The sequence below is a fragment of the Helianthus annuus genome, chromosome 15, assembly GCF_002127325.2.
Source record: "Helianthus annuus cultivar XRQ/B chromosome 15, HanXRQr2.0-SUNRISE, whole genome shotgun sequence".
Lineage (NCBI taxonomy): Eukaryota > Viridiplantae > Streptophyta > Magnoliopsida > Asterales > Asteraceae > Helianthus > Helianthus annuus.
Window position 1 is genome coordinate 30843127 of NC_035447.2, and position 25341 is coordinate 30868467.

Below are 25341 nucleotides of genomic sequence, written 5' to 3' on the forward strand. Positions count from 1 at the left end.
AAAACCCCCCCCCCCCCCCCCCCCCCAGTAGTATAAATTTATGTGTATTTCTTCTCAAAACTGTATATACATATTGAGTCCGGCCTCCCCTAAATTGATTGTACCTAAACAATTATAATTTTACCAAACCTTTAAAATACAAATAAAATTTTAGAGTAAATTGTCATTTTAGTCCCTGAGTTTTGTCCAAATTTGCCATTTTAGTCCAAATAGTTTTTTTTTTGCCTATGGGTCCCTGACTTTTCCCTTTTGTTGCCATTTTGATCACATACACTAACTCCATCCAAAAACTCCATCTTTAACCAAGGGTATTTTGGGGATTTTCATTTTAAATGTTTTCAATTGCCATTTTGATCCAATTCCAAAAAATCAAAAAAATTTCAAAAAATTCTAAAAGAGTAAATTGCCATTTTAGTCCTTGAGTTTTGTCTAACTTTGCCATTTTGCTCCAAATAGTTTTTTTTGCCTCTGGGTCCCTGACTTTTCCCTTTTATTGCCATTTTGATCACATACACTAACTTCATCCAAAAACTCCATCTTTAACCAGGGGTATTTTGAGGATTTTCATTTTAAATGTTTTCAATTGTCATTTTGATACAATTCCAAAAAATCAAAAAAAATTCCAAAAAATAATAAAAATTCCAAAAAATTCTAAAAAATAAAAAAAATTCTAAAAAATCATAAAAATTCTAAAGAATTCTAAAAAAATACAAAAAATCCGTTTCGGCGCTGAACCGTTTCGAACCGAACCGTTTCGACGGTACCGTTTCAGCTCGAAACGGTTCGGGTTCAAAACGGTTCGCGCCGAAACGGATTTTTTGGATTTTGTAGAATTTTTTAGAATTTTTATGATTTTTAGAATTTTTATTATTTTTTAGAATTTTTTGGAATTTTTTTGATTTTTTGGAACAGTTCAGCTCGAAACAGTTCAGCTCGAAACGGTTCGGTTCGAAACGGTACGGGTCAAAACGGTTCAGCTCGAAACGGTTCGCGTCGAAACGGTTCAGCTCGAAACGGTTCGGGTTCGAAATGGTTCAGCTAGAAACGGTTCGGTTCAAAACGGTTCAGCTCGAAACGGTTCGCGTCGAAACGGCTCAGCTCGAAACAGTTCAGCTCGAAACGGCTCAGCTCGAAACGGTTCAGCTCGAAACGGTTCGGGTTCGAAACGGTTCGCGCCGAAACGGATTTTTTGTATTTTTTAAGAATTTTTTCGAATTTTTATGATTTTTTATAATTTTTATTATTTCTTAGAATTTTTTGGAATTTTTTTGATTTTCTAGAATTTTTTTGATTTTTTGGAGTTGGATCAAAATGGCAATTGAAAACATTTAAAATGAAAATCTCCAAAATACCCCTGGTTAAAGATGGAGATTTTGGATGGAGTTAGTGTATGTGATCAAAATGGCAACAAAATGGAAAAGTCAGGGACACAGAGGCAAAAAAAAAAAAAAAACTATTTGGACTAAAATGACAAATTTGGACAAAACTCAGGGACTAAAATGGCAATTTACTCATTCTAAAAAATAATAAAAATTCTAAAAAATTATAACAATTCTAAAAAATCCAAAAAATCCGTTTCGGCGTGAACCGTTTCGAACCCGAACCGTTTCGAGCTGAACCGTTTCGACGCGAACCGTTTCGACCCGTACCGTTTCGACGCGAACCGTTTCGAGCCGTACCGTTTCAAAGCCGAACCGTTTCAAGCCGTACCGTTTCGAAGCTGAACCGTTTCGATGCGAACCGTTTCGACCCGTACCGTTTCGAAGCCGAACCGTTTCCACCCGTACCGTTTCGAAGCCGAACCGTTTCAACCCGTACCGTTTCGAACCGAACCGTTTCGAGCTGAACTGTTTCGACGGTTCGGGTCGAAACGGTTCGGATCGAAAGGGTTCGGTTCGAAACGGTTCGCATCGAAACGGTTCACGTCGATAAGGCACGGTTCGCATAGAAAGGTACGGTTCGAAACGGTTCGAGTCAACAAGGCACGGTTCGCGTCGAAACGATTCAGCTCGAAACGGTTCGGGTCGAAACGGTACGGGTCGAAACGGTTCGCGTCGAAATGGTTCAGCTCGAAACGGTTCGGTTCGAAACGGTTCAGCTAGAAACGGTTCGGTTCGAAACGGTTCGCGTCGAAACGGTTCAGCTCGAAACGGTACGGGTCGAAGCGGTTCGCGTCGAAGCGGTTCAACTCGAAACAGTTCGGGTCGAAACGGTTCGCGTCAAAACGGTTCAGCTCGAAACGGTTCGGGTTCGAAACGGTTCGCGCCGAAACGGATTTTTTGGATTTTTTAGAATTTTTATGATTTTTTAGAATTTGTATTATTTTTTAGAATTTTTTGGAATTTTTTTTATTTTTTGGAATTGGATCAAAATGGCAATTGAAAACATTTAAAATGAAAATCCCCAAAATATCCCTGGTTAAAGATGGAGTTTTTGGATGAAGTTAGTGTATGTGATCAAAATGACAACAAAAGGGAAAAGTTAGGGACCCAGAGACAAAAAAAAAACTATTTGGACTAAAATGGTAAATTTAGACAAAACTCGGGGACTAAAATGGCAATTTACTCAAAATTTTACAAAATTTCTACACCCAAATTCAACTATTCTCATTTTACTCTTCTTTCTACATCCATTTTTTTTCACAATTTATACACCCAAATTCATACATGAGAAATCAGATAGCAAAGGTGGTTCTTTATCAAAGAAAAATGACCCCAAATTTTACAAGCCTCAAAAAAAAAAAAAAAAAAAAATAATTGTTTCTTTGTCAAAACTAGTGGGTTCACAACCTTCTATTATCAATACGCCCGAAATGGGGCCGACACATCGCTCCGAAATGGCGTTCTCCAAACTACTACAAGCAAGCTCCAAAGTATTATCAATACGCCCACTTCCCAATGTCACAAACCGGGCGTTACTGAGGAATTTCAAAACTATTGTTAAGAAACTCGGGACGCATCTAGTGACGAGGATGAGGAAGAGTATGTAATAGAGTAGGAGGAAGAGATTTCAAAAAATGGTCCAAAAAACGAAAGGTAAAGAAAAAGAAAAGCAAAGTCTCAAAGATGGACCGATTTCAAATAGGTCACTTTAATGAAAGCGTGGATATCTTGCTCGGAAGATCTGAACCAAGCGAATGAAGTAAACAAATTAAAAGGGCCTTTACCCCTGTAGAAAATGGTATTACTTTCTTATGACTTATTTTTTTTTATTTTCGAGTGAAAATTTATATAGTTTTGCAAGTAGTTTTAAAATTTATGTTCGTAATTATATATATATTTTTTTATTTTTTAGATTACTGAACATCTTGCTCAACACTTGGTCATTACCATCGAACTCTCAATCAAGTTTACTCAAAATGGAGGATGGAGGGATCTGAATCATGCATCGAAGAAGTGGAACGGTTTTTATCAAAGTCGAGCTGAGTTGAGCCGAGTCTGCCTGAGCTTTGGGTTTTACTCGCGAGCCGAGCTCGAGCTCAAATAAGTAAGCTCGAACCGAGCCGACCTCGAGCTTCATTAAAACATGACGAGCCGAGCTCGAGCCTAGTCGGGCTCAGGCTCGGCCTGATTCGTTTACACCCTTAGTTTTTTTTGCCATTTATATCCAAACCACTAACTCAGTTTATTTTATTTTATTTTTTTATTTTTGTTAAGGTGAAGGATTTTTTTTGTCCTTTTGAATGAAATAAGCAAATATAGCCAAACCTCAGTGACGATTTACATTTTTGTTTTATATTTTTTTATAACTTGTTTCTCCTTTATATATTTTAATGTTTACTGATTTTTTAATAACTTCTTTTATATATATGTTTCACTAAACACATTCTGATAAAAAAAAGTTATATTATTTATCAAAATCCATTAAAATACCCATTAAATTTTATATGACCCGACCCGACTCAAACCAGACTGAAAAATATAATTACATAGCGATAGATGATAAACGACACCAGAAAATTTTTGCATTGTAAGAAACAAACTTTAAATGAAGAAATAAGTCCTACTAAGGGGAGTGAGGGTGGTATCACTTGCAAAAATTCCATCACTCACAAACATCCAATCAAGTCCCGCCATGTCATCAACCACTATTCTATCACTCACAAACATTTTTTAGTGGCGGTGGTCATCACTAGTGATGGAATTCCATCACTCACAAATTATTTTAATTTTTTATTTAAAATTAGAAATTAACAATAAAACATTAAAATTATAAATTTCATTAAAATTAAAACATACTAGTTCAATTTAAAAAAAAAATACTAAAAAACTCTATTCCTCGTCCGACTCATGAAACTCCAAACCTAAAAACCTACTAGTTCGATTAAATCGTATCTCAACCGAAAGTGAGTTTCTTTATCACGCAAGTCTTGTTGGATATTTTCTGGAACTTGAACTTGTGTAGGGGGATCCGGCACCCAATCTGGAGATATTGCACGTCCGTCTTCTAAGATTATCATATTGTGCAATATGATACATGCATATACTATGCTATGTATTGATTTCTTGTTCATCGCACGAACCGGTCGGCGTAGTATACCCCATCTACCATTTAAAACAACAAAAGCCCTCTCAACATCTTTTCTTGCCAATTCTTGCAATTTTTTGAACACGATTTCTTTAGCCTCGATAGGAAATGAAGGAGCTTTCACAAAAACAGACCATGATGGGTAGATATCATCCACAAGAAAAAGCCTTGTTTGTAATATCGTCCGTTAACATAGAATGGACAGAAGGAAGCGGTACCATCCGTTACGGTTTGAAACAACGGCGACGTGTGCAACACATTGATGTCGTGGCTCGTCGGTTTACGTAAAAACTCTTTACCATACAACTTAATGACCGCGTTGCAAAAAAATTGCAGACATTCATGGGAAGTTCTGGACGCCATAGCTAGGTATTCATCATATTAATCGGGAGGGTTACCTGTCGCTAGTGGGCGAATGGCGGACGTGCATTTTTGTATCGCCGTGAAACTTGGTTTGCCCCTCGCATCGTAACCTTCTTGAAACCATTCCTCGCTTGCTTCGATGTCTCCAACAATCTTTAAAAATAATTCTTTTGGTAAACGAAACCGATCTCTAAACGTTTCGGCATCGTAGAGTGGATTCTCCACAAAATAATCGCGCATTAACACTTCGTTGGCATGTATACGATCACGATCTACCATCTTCTTCTTTGGGCGGGACGAACTAGTATCAAGTTCGTTATACACCGACACAAAATATATAAGCGTCTCATTGTCGGAAGACGACTCGGTATCGCTATCGCTATCCATCGGAAACGTCTAATCCGTAGGAAACTCCATTTGAGAAAGATGTAGATTGTGTGAAATGTGTTTATGTTTTGGTGTGGGTGAAATGGTTAAAAGTGGAGATATATATATATATATATATATATATATATATATATAAGGTTTAAATGTTTTTTTTATTAAAGTTTACCATTGAAAAACGGTCAAAAAGCATCCCAACGTTCAAATTTTGCAAATGTTCCACGCGTGATTCCTTCCACGCGTTACAAATTCCACGTGTGGTGGATGTAGGTGGCGGCGGTGTGCTTGTCTTGGCCACGCGTGATGGAGGCTCCATCACGGACCACCCCTAGTCCCCTAAAAACTATGAAAATACACCAGTGTATTTTACGATTTGATGATGTAAATCAATGACCAGGATTTGTTCACTCAGTTCACAAATACGCTAGTGTTCACTCTAGAACCCCACCCTATATATATATATATATATATATATATATATATATAGGGGTCCGCTAAAATGAGAACCACCTCGAGTTGTAAGAACCGTGAGAACTACACCGTACGGGGCGAGGTGGACCAAATTTTTTTTTCACAAACGTAGATGCGTGTATTATAAACACATTTGTAAAAAAAATTCAAAAGAAAAAGTTTTTGAGCACCACAAGTGTATGTTTACGGGTAACGTAAATTTTCTGGTAGGATTTACGGTACCCGTAAACACAAACTTGTGGTGCTCAAAACTACACACACGACATTTTTTTTAATTTTTTTTTACAAATGTGTTTATAATACACGCATCTACATTTATGAAAAAAATTTGGTCCACCTCGCCCCGTACGGTGTAGTTCTCACGGTTCTTACAACTCGAGGTGGTTCTCATTTTGGCGGTCCCCTATATATATATATATATATATATATATATATATATATATATATATACAGTAGAGAGTTCAAATGAGAAGAAATTTTTTGTAAGAAGAAAAAAGAAGAAATTTCAACCAATAAGAATGCTTTATTTTTACTTCATTTAATATAAGTATTAATGTTACTATAAGGGTACATTGATAAATCTACATAGGGCATTAATTTGTAGTCTTACTCTTTAATAGCTAACTACATTAAATAATTTGTAAGTTATCCTTAAAATAGATATTTTTTTAAAAAAAATGCAATAAAATAATTTAAAGTGTAGGATAAATTACGAGTTGTGTAGGATAAATTACGAGTTGTGTAGGATAAATTTCAACTTGTAGGATGAATTTCGAAATATATATGATAACTTTTGATGTGTGTAAGCAAAAAAAGTTAGTGTGGAGGATAATAGTCTTTCTGACTAATTAATTCGTCAAAAATGATAATAAATGAGATACGTGAAAAACTATTTAATGTTTTACAAAATTACCCTTTGTTCTTTTTCTTCTCAATTAAATTTTCTTCTCAAATGAACATTCCCATATATATATATATATATAGGCTAGAAGTTGGCTACAAAGTCCAAATTTTTTAAAAAGTGTAAAAAGTCATAAAACACTATAATGTCAACCATAAAACACACCGAAAACCCGTAAATAACGTAATGAAGATTACTAAAACATCATATATGTGGGTTTTGTGTTGTTTTTTAAATGATAAGACTCTGATTATAGAGTGACAAACATTATTGTGTTTTATGTTGATTAGCATATTGTGTTTTATATTCATAGTTCTACGATGGCGTGTTTGAAGTTTTTATGGACTATTAGGGTTTGAATACGGTGTTTTAGTAATCTTCTCTCTGTTATTTGTGGGTTTTAGGTGTGTTTTATTGCTGAAATTATAGTGTTTTATAAATTTTAGGTGTCCATTGATTTACATCACCAAAATCGTAAAATACATTATTGTATTTTCATCATCAATTCCTCAATTGTTGATCAAATCCTGGCAATTCATTTACACTTGTGTATTGATAATCAAGGGCTAGGATTAGTTCACGCAGTTCACTATCAAGGGGGTTGTTCACAAATGAACTTAACCCTATATATATCTATTATCTATTATATATAATAAATGTGTTAAATTTTGCTGATGTGTCAACCAATGAGGGCATTGAATTTTGCTTTTTGGCGGGAAAATGAGCTATGTATATTCTTTCCACGCGGATCCCGTTTTGAGCCCCGAATGGAGTTTTTTTGACAAGTTACATTATTCGGATCCAATATAACAAATGAGTTCGCTAGACAACGTTTCAAGCATTCAGAAACCCTAATCTTTTCCGCCCTCCATCTTCCTTCTTCCATCAAACACGCAAATCAAATCAAATGGTAGTTTTTCTCATCTTCATCTTCTAACAAATGGATCGTATTTATCTTCTTTCTCACACAGCAACAAATGACAACCTAATTTCTGCTGAACCCTAAAACCCACCATCGCAAATTTGCTTTGTCTGTTCTTGATCGATTCATCTTTGATAATCGAAGGTATGCTCTTAATTCCATTCCACCTATGATTTTTATTGTTAATCTATTCCTTTTCATATCAGGGCTGTTTCCTAGGGTTCTTGAGGAAAAAAAGAAACTTTTTATTGTGGGTGTCATTCTTTAGGGCTACAATTGACAACCCTTTATGTTTATAATCATTTTCTGTATGTGTATGTGTTTGGTATCTGAAAAAGTTTCAGACTTGTAGTTTGGCGAGCAAAAAGTTCGATAAATTTTGTGGTTGTTGTGACTTGTGAGTGGCTTTTTGGGTGTAGTTGAGTGGTATTGAATAGTTGTGTATAGGTGAGCTTGAGGGATGGTCACAGACGGGTGGTGGGGTGGCCGCCTGTTGCCGAATGGGCTATTACCGAATGCGGGTTCGTTGGTAGATACTTTAGATTCTGAGAGGTGGTTAATAGCTGAAGAAAGAACGACTGAGCTTATTGCGTGTATTCAACCGAACCAACCGTCGGAAGAACGTAGAAATGTTGTTGCTGATTGTGTTCAACGGCTTATTATGAAAGGTGTTTATATATATTTTCAGTTAGTAATATTATTGTTAATTGTGATAATTCGTTGATTCAATGGTAGGCCATGGAGAAAGGTGTTTCCGGTGATAGGTATTGACTATATGTTTTATGTTTCTGGTGATTGCTATCGGAATGTATATTTTTCCATATAAATTATGGCTGTTCATTTTCCCTTTTAATGCATTGGTTAATGACAAGATGGAAGCGCTTGGATCTGAAACAGAGGCATATGCAATTGCTAACATTATGGTTGTAAGCACTTTTTCCCTTTTTGTTGTAATTAAGAATTTAAAAAATTGAGAGCTCATGTACGGAACAGTCTAATTATTTATGCTTATTCTAACCCACCGCAACTACTGCAAGTCTGGGGTGTATAAATTTTAATGTGGTATGTCATTTCGTCAAGAGGCAATGCTATTATTCCTTGGTACTAAAGGATATCGTGCCTTACAACCAAATTCATCTGATATGTTCTCTTTTTATTTTTATTTTGTTTTTTTCATCAAATACTAATATTATTCAATCTTCATTATCTAATTACATTTGTGTTATGTTTTGTGTTGCTGCAAATGTTTTGTTTCATAGGACTTATGTGAGCTGGAACATATGGATTGATAGTGCTACTGTGCAGGAACATATGGAGCTGGAGAAACGGTATCGGGAACTTACGGATTTGTTGGTAAGTTAACAGTTGTAGTCTCCCGGTGATGAATATTGGCTTTAAAAATGATGACATGCTTTGACAATATGCACAGTTAGAAGTAATGACAAGCGAAAAGGCGGCAGCAGAGTTCCAATTAGAAAAGGAGATGAAGCGTATAAAGAAGCTCAGGTTCATTATTGTTTCTATTCATTGCGTATACTTTTATATATGCGAAGGTGAATATGATGGGTGGGTCAGGCGACAGGCGATTGGGTAACATGTCAAAAAAGATTTGATTCAAAACGAGTTGAAACAAATCACTTTTAGCACAACACGTGCCGGATTGGCCCCTGAAACACTTTGTTCTCCGTTTCAAGCAATAATTAAAGTAATAAATGCTTTAATTATGACAATGAAATACTAACGATTTAAGTGGTTGTATGTTTTAGAAAGACTTTAAGAAACTTTGACCGGTTGATCAGGTAGAAGTAGAAAGAAGCAGAGTCCCTCGACGCGCATCAGCAAGTTGGGAACGGGAAGAAGACACCGACATGAAAGCCCTTGAGTATGTTGCTTTCCTCTTCCTTTTTTTAAGAACATATTAAAATCATTGTCTATTTGTTCTACCAGAGTGTAAGTGTTCCTGTTTATCGACATTATATTTCCAATTAGCAAATGGTGATGTAAATTAAGTGTTTCACATTGAAGAAGTGTCACTTTATTAGATGTGTGAAATTCGTGTGGCATGTCTTTTACTGTAAAAAAATTTGTATTATATACATTTGTTTTTTTGTAGTAAAATTTAATTTTAATATATTAATTTTCAAAAAAAAAAAAAATTCGGGTTGAACGAGTTATATTCGGCTCAACCCGCGAATATTCGGGTTGTTCGGGTTAATATGTATGACACGCTTTTCGGGTTCGTCTAAAATTTTCGGGTTTGGGTTGGGGTGAACCCTTGAAAACGCCCCGTTTAGCACCCTTAGTATAAACTGTCTTTTCTTTTTCCTCATAAGTCGTCAAGTGAATGTAAATACAGTTTATTCCATTTTATATATTTTATATATTGATGCATGATGATAATACAAATTCCTTTCATTTAACGTAATACTGTTTCTTTTCACTTAAATATTAAAAAAAATTGAATGCTTAAAAACATAATAAATTGCATGCATCTCCCCTTTCATCGTCGCCACTTGGTTGGGGCAAGCATACAGGTAACTTAGTTCCATTACCATTGATACCCTTTCTTTTCGGTACTTCTTGCTCATTTTAATTAATACATATATGACAATTTCAGCTTCAGAAGGCTACAAAAATTTTAGACTTTGGTGTTGTCAGGGCTATGAGGTTTCTATATTCAAAGTTTAGATCTCTAGCAAGATATGGTATCCTACATTTACTTAATCATGCAAGAACTCAAAGCTAGAGGAATCAACTAGGTCAGCCTTAAACTTCTTATTTTTAAAGAATATTTTTCTTATTTTTTATACGTTTCTGATAGATTTCTATGCTTATTTCTTGGTGTTAAGAGTCTCCTTGCTGTTCCTGTTAGGTAATATTATAAAAAGAAACCCTTAATCTCTTAATCACTTTATTTCAAAAATTATATAATTATTATCATTTAAATAACCTAAACTTTTTTAAGAAGTTATAAATTGGTTGTTTGTTTTGTTATCGTGTGATCGGCAGCTGTCACACCCCGATTTCCACGTGTCTCACCGGTGGGCCCGGTGGGGGATTACCGTGACGATGTTGGCAACAATATAGTCAAACCACACAATTATATAATGCACAGCGGAAGCATAAAATAAATATATAAATTTCAACCTCTGATCGTAATATCAAAATGTATTACAGGGGTTGAATATATCCACAGCGGATCGTAAATAATCATAAATTATTGTTCCATCAGATACTGCAATCAAGCTTGCGAGACTTATCCCGACGCTAGGGAGCTAATACCAGCCAATTACGTTTAGGTACCTGCACTTAATCTTTTTGGGGAAAATACGTCAGTTTACACTGGTAAATACATTCAACTGACACATTTGAAAATGTTTATTAAAATTGATTTGAATGCACAAGGCACAAACTCTTTTATAACTTGGGAAAATTCATAATGATCTTGTGAACGTTTTACATGTTCTTTTATGCGTTCAGTAGCCCGGGTCGTGCCGGGTTAAAGATTTATAGACACACCACGTTTGCGTAAAACCGTAGTATAAAAACCAACGGCTACGTCTTTTAATTTTAATGTCGACACTTTATACCGGGTGTACGCCTACACCGGGATGTCGATGGTCGTGGCCATTTCGTAAAATGATGCCAAGGATATCCGGGACAACGGTCATTAAACCCCCCAAAGGCTTATAAGCAACAAAACTGTTTAAATGAGCCGATCATATTTAATCAATTAACCACCTAAGCGATGGAATTATATAATGCTCAATCAAGCGGTATTAATATACCGTAACCCAAGCCCATATAGGGGAAATAAGTCAAAAGTATTTACCTTTGCAAGTATAAATCCTTAATTTAGATCAAGTCACCGATAGCTTTTACTGGGGCTCCTAATCTGGAACGAAGGTTTTAATTAACCTCTTAGAATCCTAACGGTCCTTATATTAGCACGATATATAGATATGGTTAATTCGCACGAAAAGGCGAAAACCGAGAATGGAGTATGATATGGACCCAACAAGTTCAGAGACTTGTTTTATATGGGTTTATAGTTCATACTCTGGATTTTGGGGTTCAAATAATATAATTTGACCCATATCGGCTATTGCACGAAAACTAGTTCCATGAGCCGTACCGTGTGCGCAAATAGGCGAAACGGTTAACCATAAGTGTCCTACGCTTATTTCCTAAGTCAATAGGCCTTAAAAGTATTTTGGTATCAGTAGGATACCTTCCGTAATGCCCGTAACGAGTTTATGTTTATATTATGCCCCGTAGGGGCTTTTCGGTCATTTTAAAGACTTTAAAAGGGCTTTTCTAGTTCTACAGGAAATCTGAGTTTCCCGAACAGTTTATAAAGTTTAAAATACTTTATTTATTATTTAAAATCAGTGGCAACTGGAATCGGGTCAAAAGACCTTGTAGAACTCCCGTTTTGGCCAAAAAGGGCATATTCGGTATTTACCGAACCGTAGCCATAACCGCAGGTTATGAGCAAGGTAAAAATTATTAAAAATCTTTAAAATTCCCAAAATATTATTTTACCACAGTGGGTAAAAGTTTTGGTGACGAAAACTTGGGTTAGATGGGCGTTATGCTAATTGCGCCGTTAATTACAAAACTTTCTTAAAAGTGCGCCTTTTAGCATAACTCTCATTCTAGACCTCGGATTGACGTGAAACTTTAAGGACATGCTTATAATTTAACAAGCAAGGTTTTGGTCCGTTCACGTGTCCGAAATACTCGTTTTAATTTTAAAAGGCCGTTACGGTCAACTTTTAGGCGAATGACGGAAATACGTAAAAGACTCGGATAACTCATGAACCGACCACAGAGGCGTATACCAACATGTGACCTGGTCCTAAGAGAGTCCTAAGGTATATTTATACCTCACTAAAACGGGTCAGAACTGAAGTCAAAGCAAAAGTCAAACTTATGCGACTTTCGGCTCCGAACCGGTTCAATATAGTAAATGATCGATTCAAACGAGCGCAAACAGGTTTATATACTTATTATCATGTTTTATGATTGTCAAAACAGGTTCCATAACATATACATTACAGATTATGCATAAATCGCTAAAATAGCTTTCTGTTGACTTTTTAACCGCACGTTTGACTCGACATTTGACATAGTTAGAGTGGTGATCAGGGGGAACCATTTTTGAGGTTTATTACCCACATAAATACCAACTCATAACCACTTTTGATTCGTCATAAGACTGAACCATTACTGATTTATTGTAAAGTCAAACCGTAGTTACGACGGTCTGGTTCTTAGCCATTTACTAAGGAAATGTGAAACCACAAAGGGTTGGATCACTTACAGAAGTTGTGTTCTTGCTTATGGAGCAGAGAAAGATGCTAGAGAGCTCCTTAGAATGATCAGAGATGTAGTTTTGAGTTGTGTGAATGTTATGAGCCAATGTAGCTTATTTATAGTGCTCAAGAGCCTTCAAGATCATTACACAACAGTCTACAATTGATTATGGATCATGGGCAGGTGTCCCTAAGTGGTATGGGTCGTGTAGGGGGCACCCATGCTCCATTAATTGGTTGTTTGATCGTTCAAAAGCTCCAAAAGGCAAGAAACTACAACTTTCTGCATCTGGGCACTTCACGCGGCCCGCATGGGAGTTCCCATGCACTTTAACGCGGGTCGCTTGAGTTTAAGAGATCAGACGCGTATTTGAGGTGGCTCGCGGCCCGCCTCAACTTAAACATAACCTTCACGCGGGTCGCGAGAGGTTAAGATTTCAGAATTTTTAAATCTTTTGTTATGATTACAGAATCTGGCCATTAATAACGAAATCTTTCGTAATGATTTACCTGACCTTTCGGTTTTGAAGGGGTAACTTTGCGGTTTGGCCCTCGGTTATTTACCGATAGGGGCCTCGTGTTATTTACCCGCATTATTAAGTCCCCGGTTTATTTATTAATTATATTGGAAAGCCTTAACTTTCACTGTTGACGCTTTTAACCCTTCTTCTACGAATTCGATCGTAACTTTCTCGTTTCATATCGAAACTTCGCGAAATTCATATATATTATTTTAGTGAGGGTATAATACCGTTACAAAGTCTTTGGAACGTTAAAGGGTCACTCAGAGGTATTATTAAACATGTTGACACAGTTAACCCCTGTAGTTTGTAATCTCTCACTTTCTTCCGCGTTTTGTTTTTGTACGATCTATAATTTATTCGTTTGAAGGTTTAAGCATTATTTAGGGATACTATACAGTATATTTACCCTTGTTGACATTTATAACCCTCGAATTTATATACTTTCAAGGTTTGTCAAAATTAGTCCTTTATTTATTATAGATGTCATGTGTAAACAAATGACACGTGTTAACACATCATTGGACACAAAAATTTCGAGGTGTTACAGCAGCAGCAGTTCAACCACACACAACTCGGGCATTCACTCCTCTTCATGGATTAGGTTAGCTAATTTGTATATTTTAATGATTGAACTGCAAAAATTCTTCAATTATATGATTTATGATATTATCTATCCGTTGATACTCTTTTTAATTAAGTGGAATGAGAAATTACCATTTTATTCTAATACTACAATACGACTATAGTGGAATTCAATCTAAATCAAGTCAAACAAGCGTGATTCACAACTAGAAATAGTGCCATGATGGAGCATCGCAGAAAACTTGCCTAGGGAGACTCAGGTAATTAACATTTGTATCGTTATTCAGTTATATGGTTTATGATATTATCCATCTATTGGAACCATCCTTATGGCTACAATGATGAAAACTGATAGCATATGAGAACTCTAGAAACATGTTAATTATGTTGATTCATCAGTCCTTAAAAATTATGACAACTAAGTGAAACGGGTTAACTGATTGCTTTCCTTGATCAAACTCATGAAGTGGGCTAAATCCATTCATTCAACTTTTTCGATCATTCTAAGAAAAAAAACATGCACTGTATAGCTGAAATCATGATTTTTGATGTTTGTTCTTTTGTGGATCGTATGACATAAATAGTTAATACACTAAAAATTTCTCTTTGTGGTTAAAAGCGTGATTTGTGGCGGTCATCTTATTTCTTTTTCTTTATCATAGAAATATTGAAAACCATCATTTCAGTGGATGGATACCAAAGGAGCTTCTTTCGATTCTCACTTTCATGTAAGCTATTATGTGACATTTATACAAGTTTGTCATGCAATATGTAATTATTTTGTCATGCGCAGTATCTTAGGTGTAAAAATTTGTTTAAACCTGATGTGCATCTTCCTAATGTACGTACAGATCTTCAAACATGAGGTACAAACTGTTTTTGACATGGCGTCTCTTAGTGAACTAATACGTGATGACATATCACAGGTGATCCGAAAAGTGTGGTGGTCACGGAATTAAGTTCGACAGCGATAAACGGTGGTTGAACACAACAATAGTAAAGGTGGTGTGATTCAGTGGTGACTAGTAGCGGTGGATTCAGTGGTGAATCAGTTGAAAAATTCATGATTGAGAGCTACATTTTTCAGTTTAATGTAATTTAATATCCACATAAGTAACGGAACGTTTCTTTTATTTCAAGGTTCATGTTTAAACGTATTTTTTTTTTCAAAAAATAAAAAAACATATCATTTCTCAACACACATATTCATAAAAAAGATTTAAGGGTGTGTTGATGACTATTGAACCCGTATATTATTGTTGCTTTTGATTGTAATTTAAATTTTCCTACCCGGGTATCTACCCGGAGAATAACCTAAGTATATAAATATATATATAGATGGGCCAAAGACCACGAGTTGTGAGAACCGTGAAAACTTTTTGATCCTGCGCGAGTTGGGCCAAATTTTTTTGCACAAACGTAGATGCAAAATATTATAAATACATCTGTAAAATAAAGTAAAAAAAATTGTCGGGTCGGTAGTTTTGACTGATTGAAGTTTTTTTACGGGCCGGTGTAAATTTTGTATGAAGATAAATATTTTTTTTACGCCTCATGTAAATGTGGGTATGCGGCATTTTTTAATTTTTTTTGCTGAAACAAGTGATATTTTTTATGACTTGAGAAAAAAAATTCGGAAAAACCTTTTGGATGACCTAGTTCTCACGGTTCTCACAACTAAGATGATTCTCATTTTAACCCATCCCTATATATATATATATATATATATATATATATATATATATATATATATATATATATATATATACAAATCTATACAAAGCCAGTCTGGAGAATGCTTCTACCCTTTGCAGGGGAAGGAGACACCCTGCAATTACAACACATTATCAATTTAGAAGACGAAGAGGGCAATGACTTGGAAGACTGTTCTAGTCCACAATCCATAGACTCAACACACAGAGATTTCTAAAAAGACATGATGAAAACATTGACCTAAAGAGACAGCATTTCTAGACAGATTGTTGCCCAGCACATGCATCTGAAAAAGAATCCATTATTGTAGATAGTGCTTATTGTCTTTTTCTTTCTTTTATTTGTATCCGTTTATTTTTCTGACACTAGAGCAATATGTACAGTATTTTGTTTGTAGGATAGCTTTTCTTTTTGCCTATAAAAGGCATAGAATGCAGTTGTAAAAATCATCCTAGAATTCAATAGAAATTCCTTGCATTCTCATTCACCCTTATGGCACACTAAAATCCTCTCCGTCACTCCTTAGCCTAACCTCCTAGCCCCTTAGTTTCGTTCATTGTTCTTCATATTATATTCATAGGCTAAGTATTGTCATTCAGATATGGCATAGAATGCAGTTGTAAATATTTCTTATATATTTAAATTATTTCTGTTTAAAAAATTAAGTATATACCCCCTCTGATATGGTATCAGAGCAAAGGCTTTCCTAAAATCTAAAAGACTGAGACAAGCTCCATATTTTTACTGGATATAAATGCCCAAAACTTTTTGTGGAGAACTCTCTCAGGTGAAGATTATGGGAAATGTTTACTGCTTTGGTAACAAATTGGATGAGGTTCTGTAGTTTTGTATAATAGAGTTAGATTCATAATAATCTTAAAAAACTGGAATATAAGAATATCTAACAAAAAACTAAGGGTAGGAATTAAAGCTAAGGAGACGGAATTTATTAAACCATAGAGAACTCTCAATCATCTTCGCCATTCAAAAAAATTGAATTCTTGAATCTAGAGTTTACTGAAAAACCCAGCCTTAAAAACATTAATACAGAAAATTATAGTTTTATTTGTAGAATTAAAGATAATTGTAAACATAGTCTACATACAGATAACCCACATTTAAACGCTTTAACAGATCTAGTAATAAATCTCGGTTATAATCTACAGAAGGATTCGATAATTAATAAACAGTTACTTGAAAAGATCTCGGTATATACAGAGGAATTTAAAAAATATTCTCAAAATTTAGATTATATAAAAGATCAAAATAACCAAATACTTAAAGAACTAAAGAGAAGTTGTTTAGAAAAACAAACAGAAAATATACATAATAATAATATACAAATAGAAGTAGATAAAATCACAGACGCTATAAACAAGCTTAACATTGAAGATATAAAAATTATTAAAAAACCAACACCATATAAACATTGGCAACCTCGAAAATGAACAACCAAATTTCAAGAAGAAGTAGATCTATACAAGAAGCTAGAAATTCAACAAGTAGTATACAAGATATAATTACATCTGAAACATTTTTAAATCGGATACTTAGACGAGGATCAGGGTCTAATAGTAATAAACAGATAATACAGATAGAAGAAGAAATAGATGTAGACAGAAATATGGATTTGTACAATCAACACCAATTAGACATATTAAACCCAAAAATATTATATCAAACAGGTATATTTAATGTAAATACAACGTTAATAAGAAGTACTAGAGAAGAAAGTCTCAGAGTTCTAGATAAAACAGTAACGATAGATTTATTATCACCTGAAACTATACAAAGAATTAAAAACTCTGGTAAACACTTTGTACATACAGGGTTAATCGTCATAGGCATTAAAGCTTTAGGACGAAAGAATTTAGGAACTAAACTATTGGCATTAATATTAGATAAAAGTTGGAAAACAGAAATGAAAAAAGCCATAATATCAGGAATGGAAGTTGACTTAAGCCAAAATACAGCCTTATTCTATTGCACACCAGGAATATTAAAAGACATAAGAGATTTGCAAAATATAAAAATAGCTTTACAAACGAAAGGATATGAAAATTACGATGGAAACAATCTAGTTATAAGTGTAGGAGTACTAGGAAAGGCTAGTAACAGTTCAGGAATGAAATACAAGGTAAACATAGATGGGATAGTTAAGGCAGTAGCATCAAAATCTATACAAATGATAGAACCGATTAAAATAGATCCCGAACAATTAACAGGTTTAGAATGGAATATAAACGATCTTCAAGAAAATGAAAAAACAGTTTTAATTCCAAAAAGGAGTTTTATATATGAAGGATCAGATGGTAAACAAAGTCTAAGATTTACAGATTTTAAAGAAACTACAAATGAAGAAAATAATGAAAATACTATGGAATATAGTTTTATGAATATACAACAACTAGAAGAAGATGAAATAAACCCAATATATGATACAGAAAATGAAGACGAAATAAACACAGATTTCTTAAAATTTAAAGAGGAATATATGGATTACACTCTAATAGATTATGAAGACGAGGAGTTAACAGGTTTTAAAACAGAAGAAACTAACAAAACAATAGAACAAATAATAGATAGAAAATTTACAGAATTAAATATACAAGAAGAAGTAGATAACATGATAATAGAATGTATAACAGACCTAGGCATGACCTACGAGGAAAGCTATAAAAAATTACAAGAATTCTATAATTTACCATTAGTAGAAAGCATTTTACAGGGAAAAACAATGTTAACAGATTTTTATAAATATGAACAAGCCTATATGGCTGCAAAAGAAGAAGTACAAGGAAAAAGACCTAGAATGGAATGGAGTGGAGATTCTAGTAATAGAACTTCACATGAAACCCTAGGAAGAGAACCCTGGACACAACCATCAATAGATTATAGTCAAGAATCAACATTAAGAGGAAGAGGAAGCAGGTTACCAATAGGACAAACATACAGTGGGAATATGTTGTTATTAGAACGACAAAAACCCCAACTATAGATAGATGAAGTGTTAACATGGGAACAAACGAATATGTTGTTATTAGAACGGCAAAAACCCCAACTATGGATAGATGAAGTGTTAACATGGGAACAAACAGTAGTTAGAATGTGGGAAACAAATAAAAAAGATAGTATGGACATGTTTTCGATCTATTTTAATCGGTTCTATCATTTGTATAGATTTTGATGCTACTGCCTTAACTATCCCATCTATGTTTACCTTGTATTTCATTCCTGAACTGTTACTAGCCTTTCCTAGTACTCCTACACTTATAACTATATTGTTTCCATCGTAATTTTCATATCCTTTCGTTTGTAAAGCTATTTTTATATTTTGCAAATCTCTTATGTCTTTTAATATTCCTGGTGTGCAATAGAATAAGGCTGTATTTTGGCTTAAGTCAACTTCCATTCCTGATATTATGGCTTTTTTCATTTCTGTTTTCCAACTTTTATCTAATATTAATGCCAATAGTTTAGTTCCTAAATTCTTTCGTCCTAAAGCTTTAATGCCTATGACGATTAACCCTGTATGTACAAAGTGTTTACCAGAGTGTTTAATTCTTTGTATAGTTTCAGGTGATAATAAATCTATCGTTACTGTTTTATCTAGAACTCTGAGACTTTCTTCTCTAGTACTTCTTATTAACGTTGTATTTACATTAAATATACCTGTTTGATATAATATTTTTGGGTTTAATATGTCTAATTGGTGTTGATTGTACAAATCCATATTTCTGTCCACATCTATTTCTTCTTCTATCTGTATTATCTGTTTATTACTATTAGACCCTGATCCTCGTCTAAGTATCCGATTTAAAAATGTTTCAGATGTAATTATATCTTGTATACTACTTGTTGAATTTCTAGCTTCTTGTATAGATCTACTTCTTCTTGAAATTTGGTTGTTCATTTTCGAGGTTGCCAATGTTTATATGGTGTTGGTTTTTTAATAATTTTTATATCTTCAATGTTAAGCTTGTTTATAGCGTCTGTGATTTTATCTACTTCTATTTGTATATTATTATTATGTATATTTTCTGTTTGTTTTTCTAAACAACTTCTCTTTAGTTCTTTAAGTATTTGGTTATTTTGATCTTTTATATAATCTAAATTTTGAGAATATTTTTTAAATTCCTCTGTATATACCGAGATCTTTTCAAGTAACTGTTTATTAATTATCGAATCCTTCTGTAGATTATAACCGAGATTTATTACTAGATCTGTTAAAGCGTTTAAATGTGGGTTATCTGTATGTAGACTATGTTTACAATTATCTTTAATTCTACAAATAAAACTATAATTTTCTGTATTAATGTTTTTAAGGCTGGGTTTTTCAGTAAACTCTAGATTCAAGAATTCAAATTTTTTGAATGGCGAAGATGATTGAGAGTTCTCTATGGTTTAATAAATTCCGTCTCCTTAGCTTTAATTCCTACCCTTAGTTTCTTGTTAGATATTCTTATATTCCAGTTTTTTAAGATTATTATGAATCTAACTCTATTATACAAAACTACAGAACCTCATCCAATTTGTTACCAGAGCAGTAAACATTTCCCATAATCTTCACCTGAGAGAGTTCTCCACAAAAAGTTTTGGGCATTTATAGCCAGTAAAAATATGGAGCTTGTCTCAGTCTTTTAGATTTTAGGAAAGCCTTTGCTCTGATACCATATCAGAGGGGGTATATACTAATTTTTTAAACAGAAATAATTTAAATATATAAGAAATATTTTAAAAGAAAGAACAGTAAAAAGTAAAAATATAACAGTAAAAAGTAAATAAGGAGGGTAATAAAAATTTCTTACAGTGGGTAATAAGAAAATGGCTCCTGAATGGGAAGGCAGAAGCTTGAGTAAAACTTGAGATTTATGCACAGCGGAGTGAACAAGAGGTAACAAAAGGTAAAAAAGACTCTTTTTTTTTTTTTTTTTGGAATATAATATGAAGAACAATGAACGAAACTAAGGGGCTAGGAGGTTAGGCTAAGGAGTGACGGAGAGGATTTTAGTGTGCCATAAGGATGAATGAGAATGCAAGAAATTTCTATTGAATTCTGGGATGATTTTTACAACTGCATTCTATGCCTTTTATAGGCAAAAAGAAAAGCTATCCTACAAACAAAATACTGTACATATTGCTCTAGTGTCAGAAAAATAAACGGATACAAATAAAAGAAAGAAAAAGACAATAAACATTATCTACAATAATGGATTCTTTTTCAGATGCATGTGCTGGGCAACAATCTGTCTAGAAATGCTGTCTCTTTAGGTCAATGTTTTCATCATGTCTTTTTAGAAATCTCTGTGTGTTGAGTCTATGGATTGTGGACTAGAACAGTCTTCCAAGTCATTGCCCTCTTCGTCTTCTAAATTGATAATGTGTTGTAATTGCAGGGTGTCTCCTTCTCCTGCAAAGGGTAGAAGCATTCTCCAGACTGGCTTTGTATAGATTTGTATATAATGTCCTTCACCTACCAAGTGATAATTTCTCCATGGATAATAATCAGGAAGTTCTGGGGTTTCCTGATATTTTTTGATAAATTGTGTAAAATTATTTGGACTTTTTTCATCTGAATGACTTAACCAAGGTAGAGTTGAAAACTCTATATTAGCTGTTGTCATTGATGTCTGTAGATGATTTTGAAGGCCGATTCTACTTTTATGTTCAATGAAAATCCTTTTTCTTGCTGGCCTATATGTGTATGCATCTGTATAAGGGAATGAGGAAATTATTTTGCAACCAATGATCGAAGTCGTTGATCTAATTGCCATATTTCCTGCAATTAGAATGAACTTTTCTCCAAGCTGGTTGAGAAGATCTTCTGTTTTTCTGTCTAACTTTATTTCCAAATAATCGATCATACCATGATGATAAAATTGAATTATCTGCTCATTTGTCAATTTTGTAGGATGATATATTTGAAGTAATAGAAGACCAGTTCCATCTCCTTTTTCATCTGTTCTTTCTACCACTTTGAACCCTTGCTGTTCGCTATCAAATTTGAATGCCATGTCTATCAGCTGTTGTTGCAAATTGTACAAAATTAAAGGAAATTCTGCACAAACTTTCTGTGAAACAAGATTCTCAAATTCTGGGAATCTTTCTATAATTGGTTTTAGGCTTTGCTGCCAAGGTGTATCAAGAATTCTGGTCCTGAAACACTCAAACGTCCTGTGTAAATCTGTTTTGTCTTTATCTTTTTTCTCAAGCTTTTGTAATAACTGTGTATTTTTTGCTTCCAATAAACTTATATATATATATATATATATATATATATATATATATATATATAGGGATAAGATCAAATAAAAAGTTTATTTTGCCTAAGTAGGATGAAAATGAATCTTAACCATTCATTTTTCAAATCAATGGTTAAGATGAAAGTGTAGGAGAAAGAAAGAGTGCAAGGGTATCTTCGGAAAATCCTATTTATGGACTTTCTTTCTCCACATGCAAGACACATGCATATTTCACCCTCATTTTTTAAACGTTCATAACTTTTTTATACGACATTATTTTTTCATAAAAATTTCACCATAAAATCGAGCGTCTTTTTATCTTTAATTTGAGTACCATATTGCTATATAAAATATGAAGACTAAAAAAACCCACTAAAATGTGTTGTATTTCTATGTTGTATAACATTTTTTGTGCTGGATTTTTGTACTATATTTTTGTACTAAATTTTTTGTGCTGATTTTTTTTGTCTTAAATTTTTTTTTCTCAATTTTTTGTACTAGATTTTTTTGTACTACATTATTTTCCTGAATTTTTTTGTGCTATATTTTTTTACTATATTTTTTTGTGCTATATTTTTGTACTACATTTTTTGTGCTATATTTTTTGTACTAGATTTTTTGTGCTATATTTTTTTGTACTAGATTTTTTGTGCTAGATTTTTTTGTACTAGATTTTTTTTTGTATTTTTAAAAAACAAAAGGGGTGCCACATGTCATATTCACTCCTATTTATAAAGAACAAAATGCCCTTGATTCCTACTTATTAGGAGTGCCACATGTCATCATCACAATCCTTCTTAGGCTACTTAGGCAAAATCCACTTTTTAATGGATCCTTCCCCTATATATATATATATATATATATATATATATATATATATATATATATATTCTAAGGACTCGTTTTATCCCAAACTCGACTTAACCTAATGTGAACCCATTTCAACATAAACAAGTTACAAATTGAATACCTTTTAAAATAAAATGGTCTGTTTCAATCAAACTTGATATGACCTATTACTAGGGGTGTTTATCAAATCGAATAGCGAATTTTCAAATTATTCGAATCGAATTTTTTAATTTTTATCCTTTTTTACCTGATTCGATTCGATTAGTATTTGAAAGTCGAATTCGAATAAATTTGATTTAATTCAAATTAACTCTAAACAATAAATTATTTATTTTCATTTTTTAAAACTACTATAAACTAATTACATTAAACATAAAATATAATAATCTGCAAAATTAATTAGCTATCAATATGTCAAAACACCAAAATTCAGAAGATATGTTGGTTACTGTTAGTGATGAGCTATTTGTGAATAGAATTGTTAATGTTATGAATAATAAACTTATCACTTATGGATGTAGTTCATACTTTGGCCAAGTTTAGAAGTTATATATGTGTGTGTATATATATGTTTGTGTGTGTATACATATGTTAAAAAATTATATATAAACTGAATACGAATTTTGAATCGAATCGAATTGAAAATCATAAATTTGTATTCGATTCGAATTTGATTACTGGACTCGAATACGAATCAACTCGTATTCGAACCTTATAAATCGAATTGGAATCGATTCGAATTTCGAATTTTTCGAATCTGAATCGAATTCTGAACACCCCTACCTATTACCCAACCCGATCCTTTTGCGAGACTTAATAAAGATGAAAGAATAAAGGGTAGGTTTATATAATATAACCAGAGTAACTATAACAAAGTTGCGAAAATCAAATAAAAATAAAAGGGTTTTAATTGGTCAAAAAACGTTTTTTAACATATAACTGAAAAACCTCCACTGGAGACTAATTCTATGGCTACTTTACCTCTGATCCTCACAGGCATCTGTGGCTTGTTAATTGTCACTCTTGATTAAAGCTAGCTCTCCCACCAATCTCCACCACTGCACTTGTTCAAATATACATATTTAACCACTTGCTTATTTCCTATTTTTTTTCAAATAACCAAAATGCCACGCCAAATGGTTGTTCTTGTCCTCATCTCTATCGCCCTCGTCGGTTTCGCCTGCGCCACGGCCCACCCGACTTCCCCGTCTGCCGCGCCAAAAACTGCCCCGGGTGCGTCACCAACAAAGGCACCAACCGCGGCACCAAAGTCCCCCAAATCAGCTGCCTCCCCACCTTGGAGACACCATGGACGTTCCCCGCCTACACCGTCATCGGGCTCGGATTCTGGTTCAACGGCATCTGATGCAGCACCAGCTGACGCGCCCGCTTCCTCAGGAACCGTGATGAAGGGCTCTGCGGGCGCGTTGGTTGTTGCTGCTTACTTTTTGTTCTAGATTTGGTTAATGAGATTGATGGAACTAGGAGAACATAAAGAAAACACACGTACAATGTTTGAAATTATGTGTGTTTTTTTACGGATATGATTTTGGCATTGTTCTTATATGTTGGAACAATATGTTGATAATGTAATGAGGCCCCCTTATATGTGTTAACATCAAATGCCATTTATGGACTGAGCTATTTTAAATATTTCCTCTTCTATTCTTCTTTATTTTGTTGTTGCACGATACTTCCTGACACAATCTGAAACACGACACCGAATGTGTTTGGTTTATATAACCCGTTTATTAAACATGCTTGTCGACCGAAAACATGGCACAGAATGTGTTGGGTTTATATAACCCGTTTGCTGACACGACCTGAAACACGGCACAAAATGTGTTTGGTTTATATAACCCGTTTATTAAACAAGCTACGCCGAGTGAACTTCACTACTCAACCCGTTTTGGCTAATAATGTTTTACTACATAATCAGAATAATTAATTCTGATGTTTGGGTCTCTTTTTTCTGCTGGTGTTTCGGGACTAATATATATAACACAAAACTACTGTATCAAATATAAATGGGTTACATACGAAATATCCTTAATACGGGAAGTGAAGAAAATTATTTTTTTCAATTTTTTTCCATCCAAGTATAATATCTAATTGCAAAACAAAAAGAAAAAAAATTACTGTTGTAGAGTAATTATGTAATTTTTGTATAGTAATTATAATTACTCTACATTAATTACATAATTACTCTACTAGTGTAAAATCATGATTTTTTTAACATACCCAACCAGAGGCGGAACTATTGTGTTAGAAGCCGTAGTGCTACGGCTCAACCCCGTATTCGTAGTATTTTTTTTCAGTTTTATAAAAAAGGATATCCCTAAAAAAATACGAGGGTACCCTAACCAAAAAATAGAATACTTGATATTTTTAAAATCCAACTTTTTATAAGCCCAGACATGTTACAACCCGAAAACTTGTAGAATAATTAAGCCCGAATGAAAAAATAAGCCCAAACATGTTACAACCCGAAAACTTGTAGAATAATTAAGCCCGAATGAAAAAATAAGCCCAAATTTTAACAATA

The 25341-nt window shown here is 33.8% G+C and overlaps 1 protein-coding gene and 1 long non-coding RNA gene across 2 annotated transcripts; both read left to right on the forward strand.

Annotated features, from left to right (window-relative positions):
* Positions 1–2787: 2787 nt before the first annotated feature.
* Positions 2788–3519, forward strand: LOC110909554. The gene is made up of 2 exons (XR_002575444.2): positions 2788–3180; positions 3295–3519. It is a non-coding gene; the product is annotated as an uncharacterized LOC110909554 (long non-coding RNA).
* Positions 3520–23920: 20401 nt separating this feature from the next.
* Positions 23921–24253, forward strand: LOC110913501 (classical arabinogalactan protein 11-like). The gene has a single exon (XM_022158326.1). It carries the CDS (start codon positions 23921–23923, stop codon positions 24251–24253), a length of 333 nt encoding a protein of 110 aa, XP_022014018.1.
* Positions 24254–25341: the final 1088 nt, after the last annotated feature.

Bases quoted from the DNA above. Each gene is read 5' to 3' on its own strand.
- LOC110913501 (XM_022158326.1), top strand. From the start codon at position 23,921: ATGCCACGCCAAATGGTTGTTCTTGTCCTCATCTCTATCGCCCTCGTC.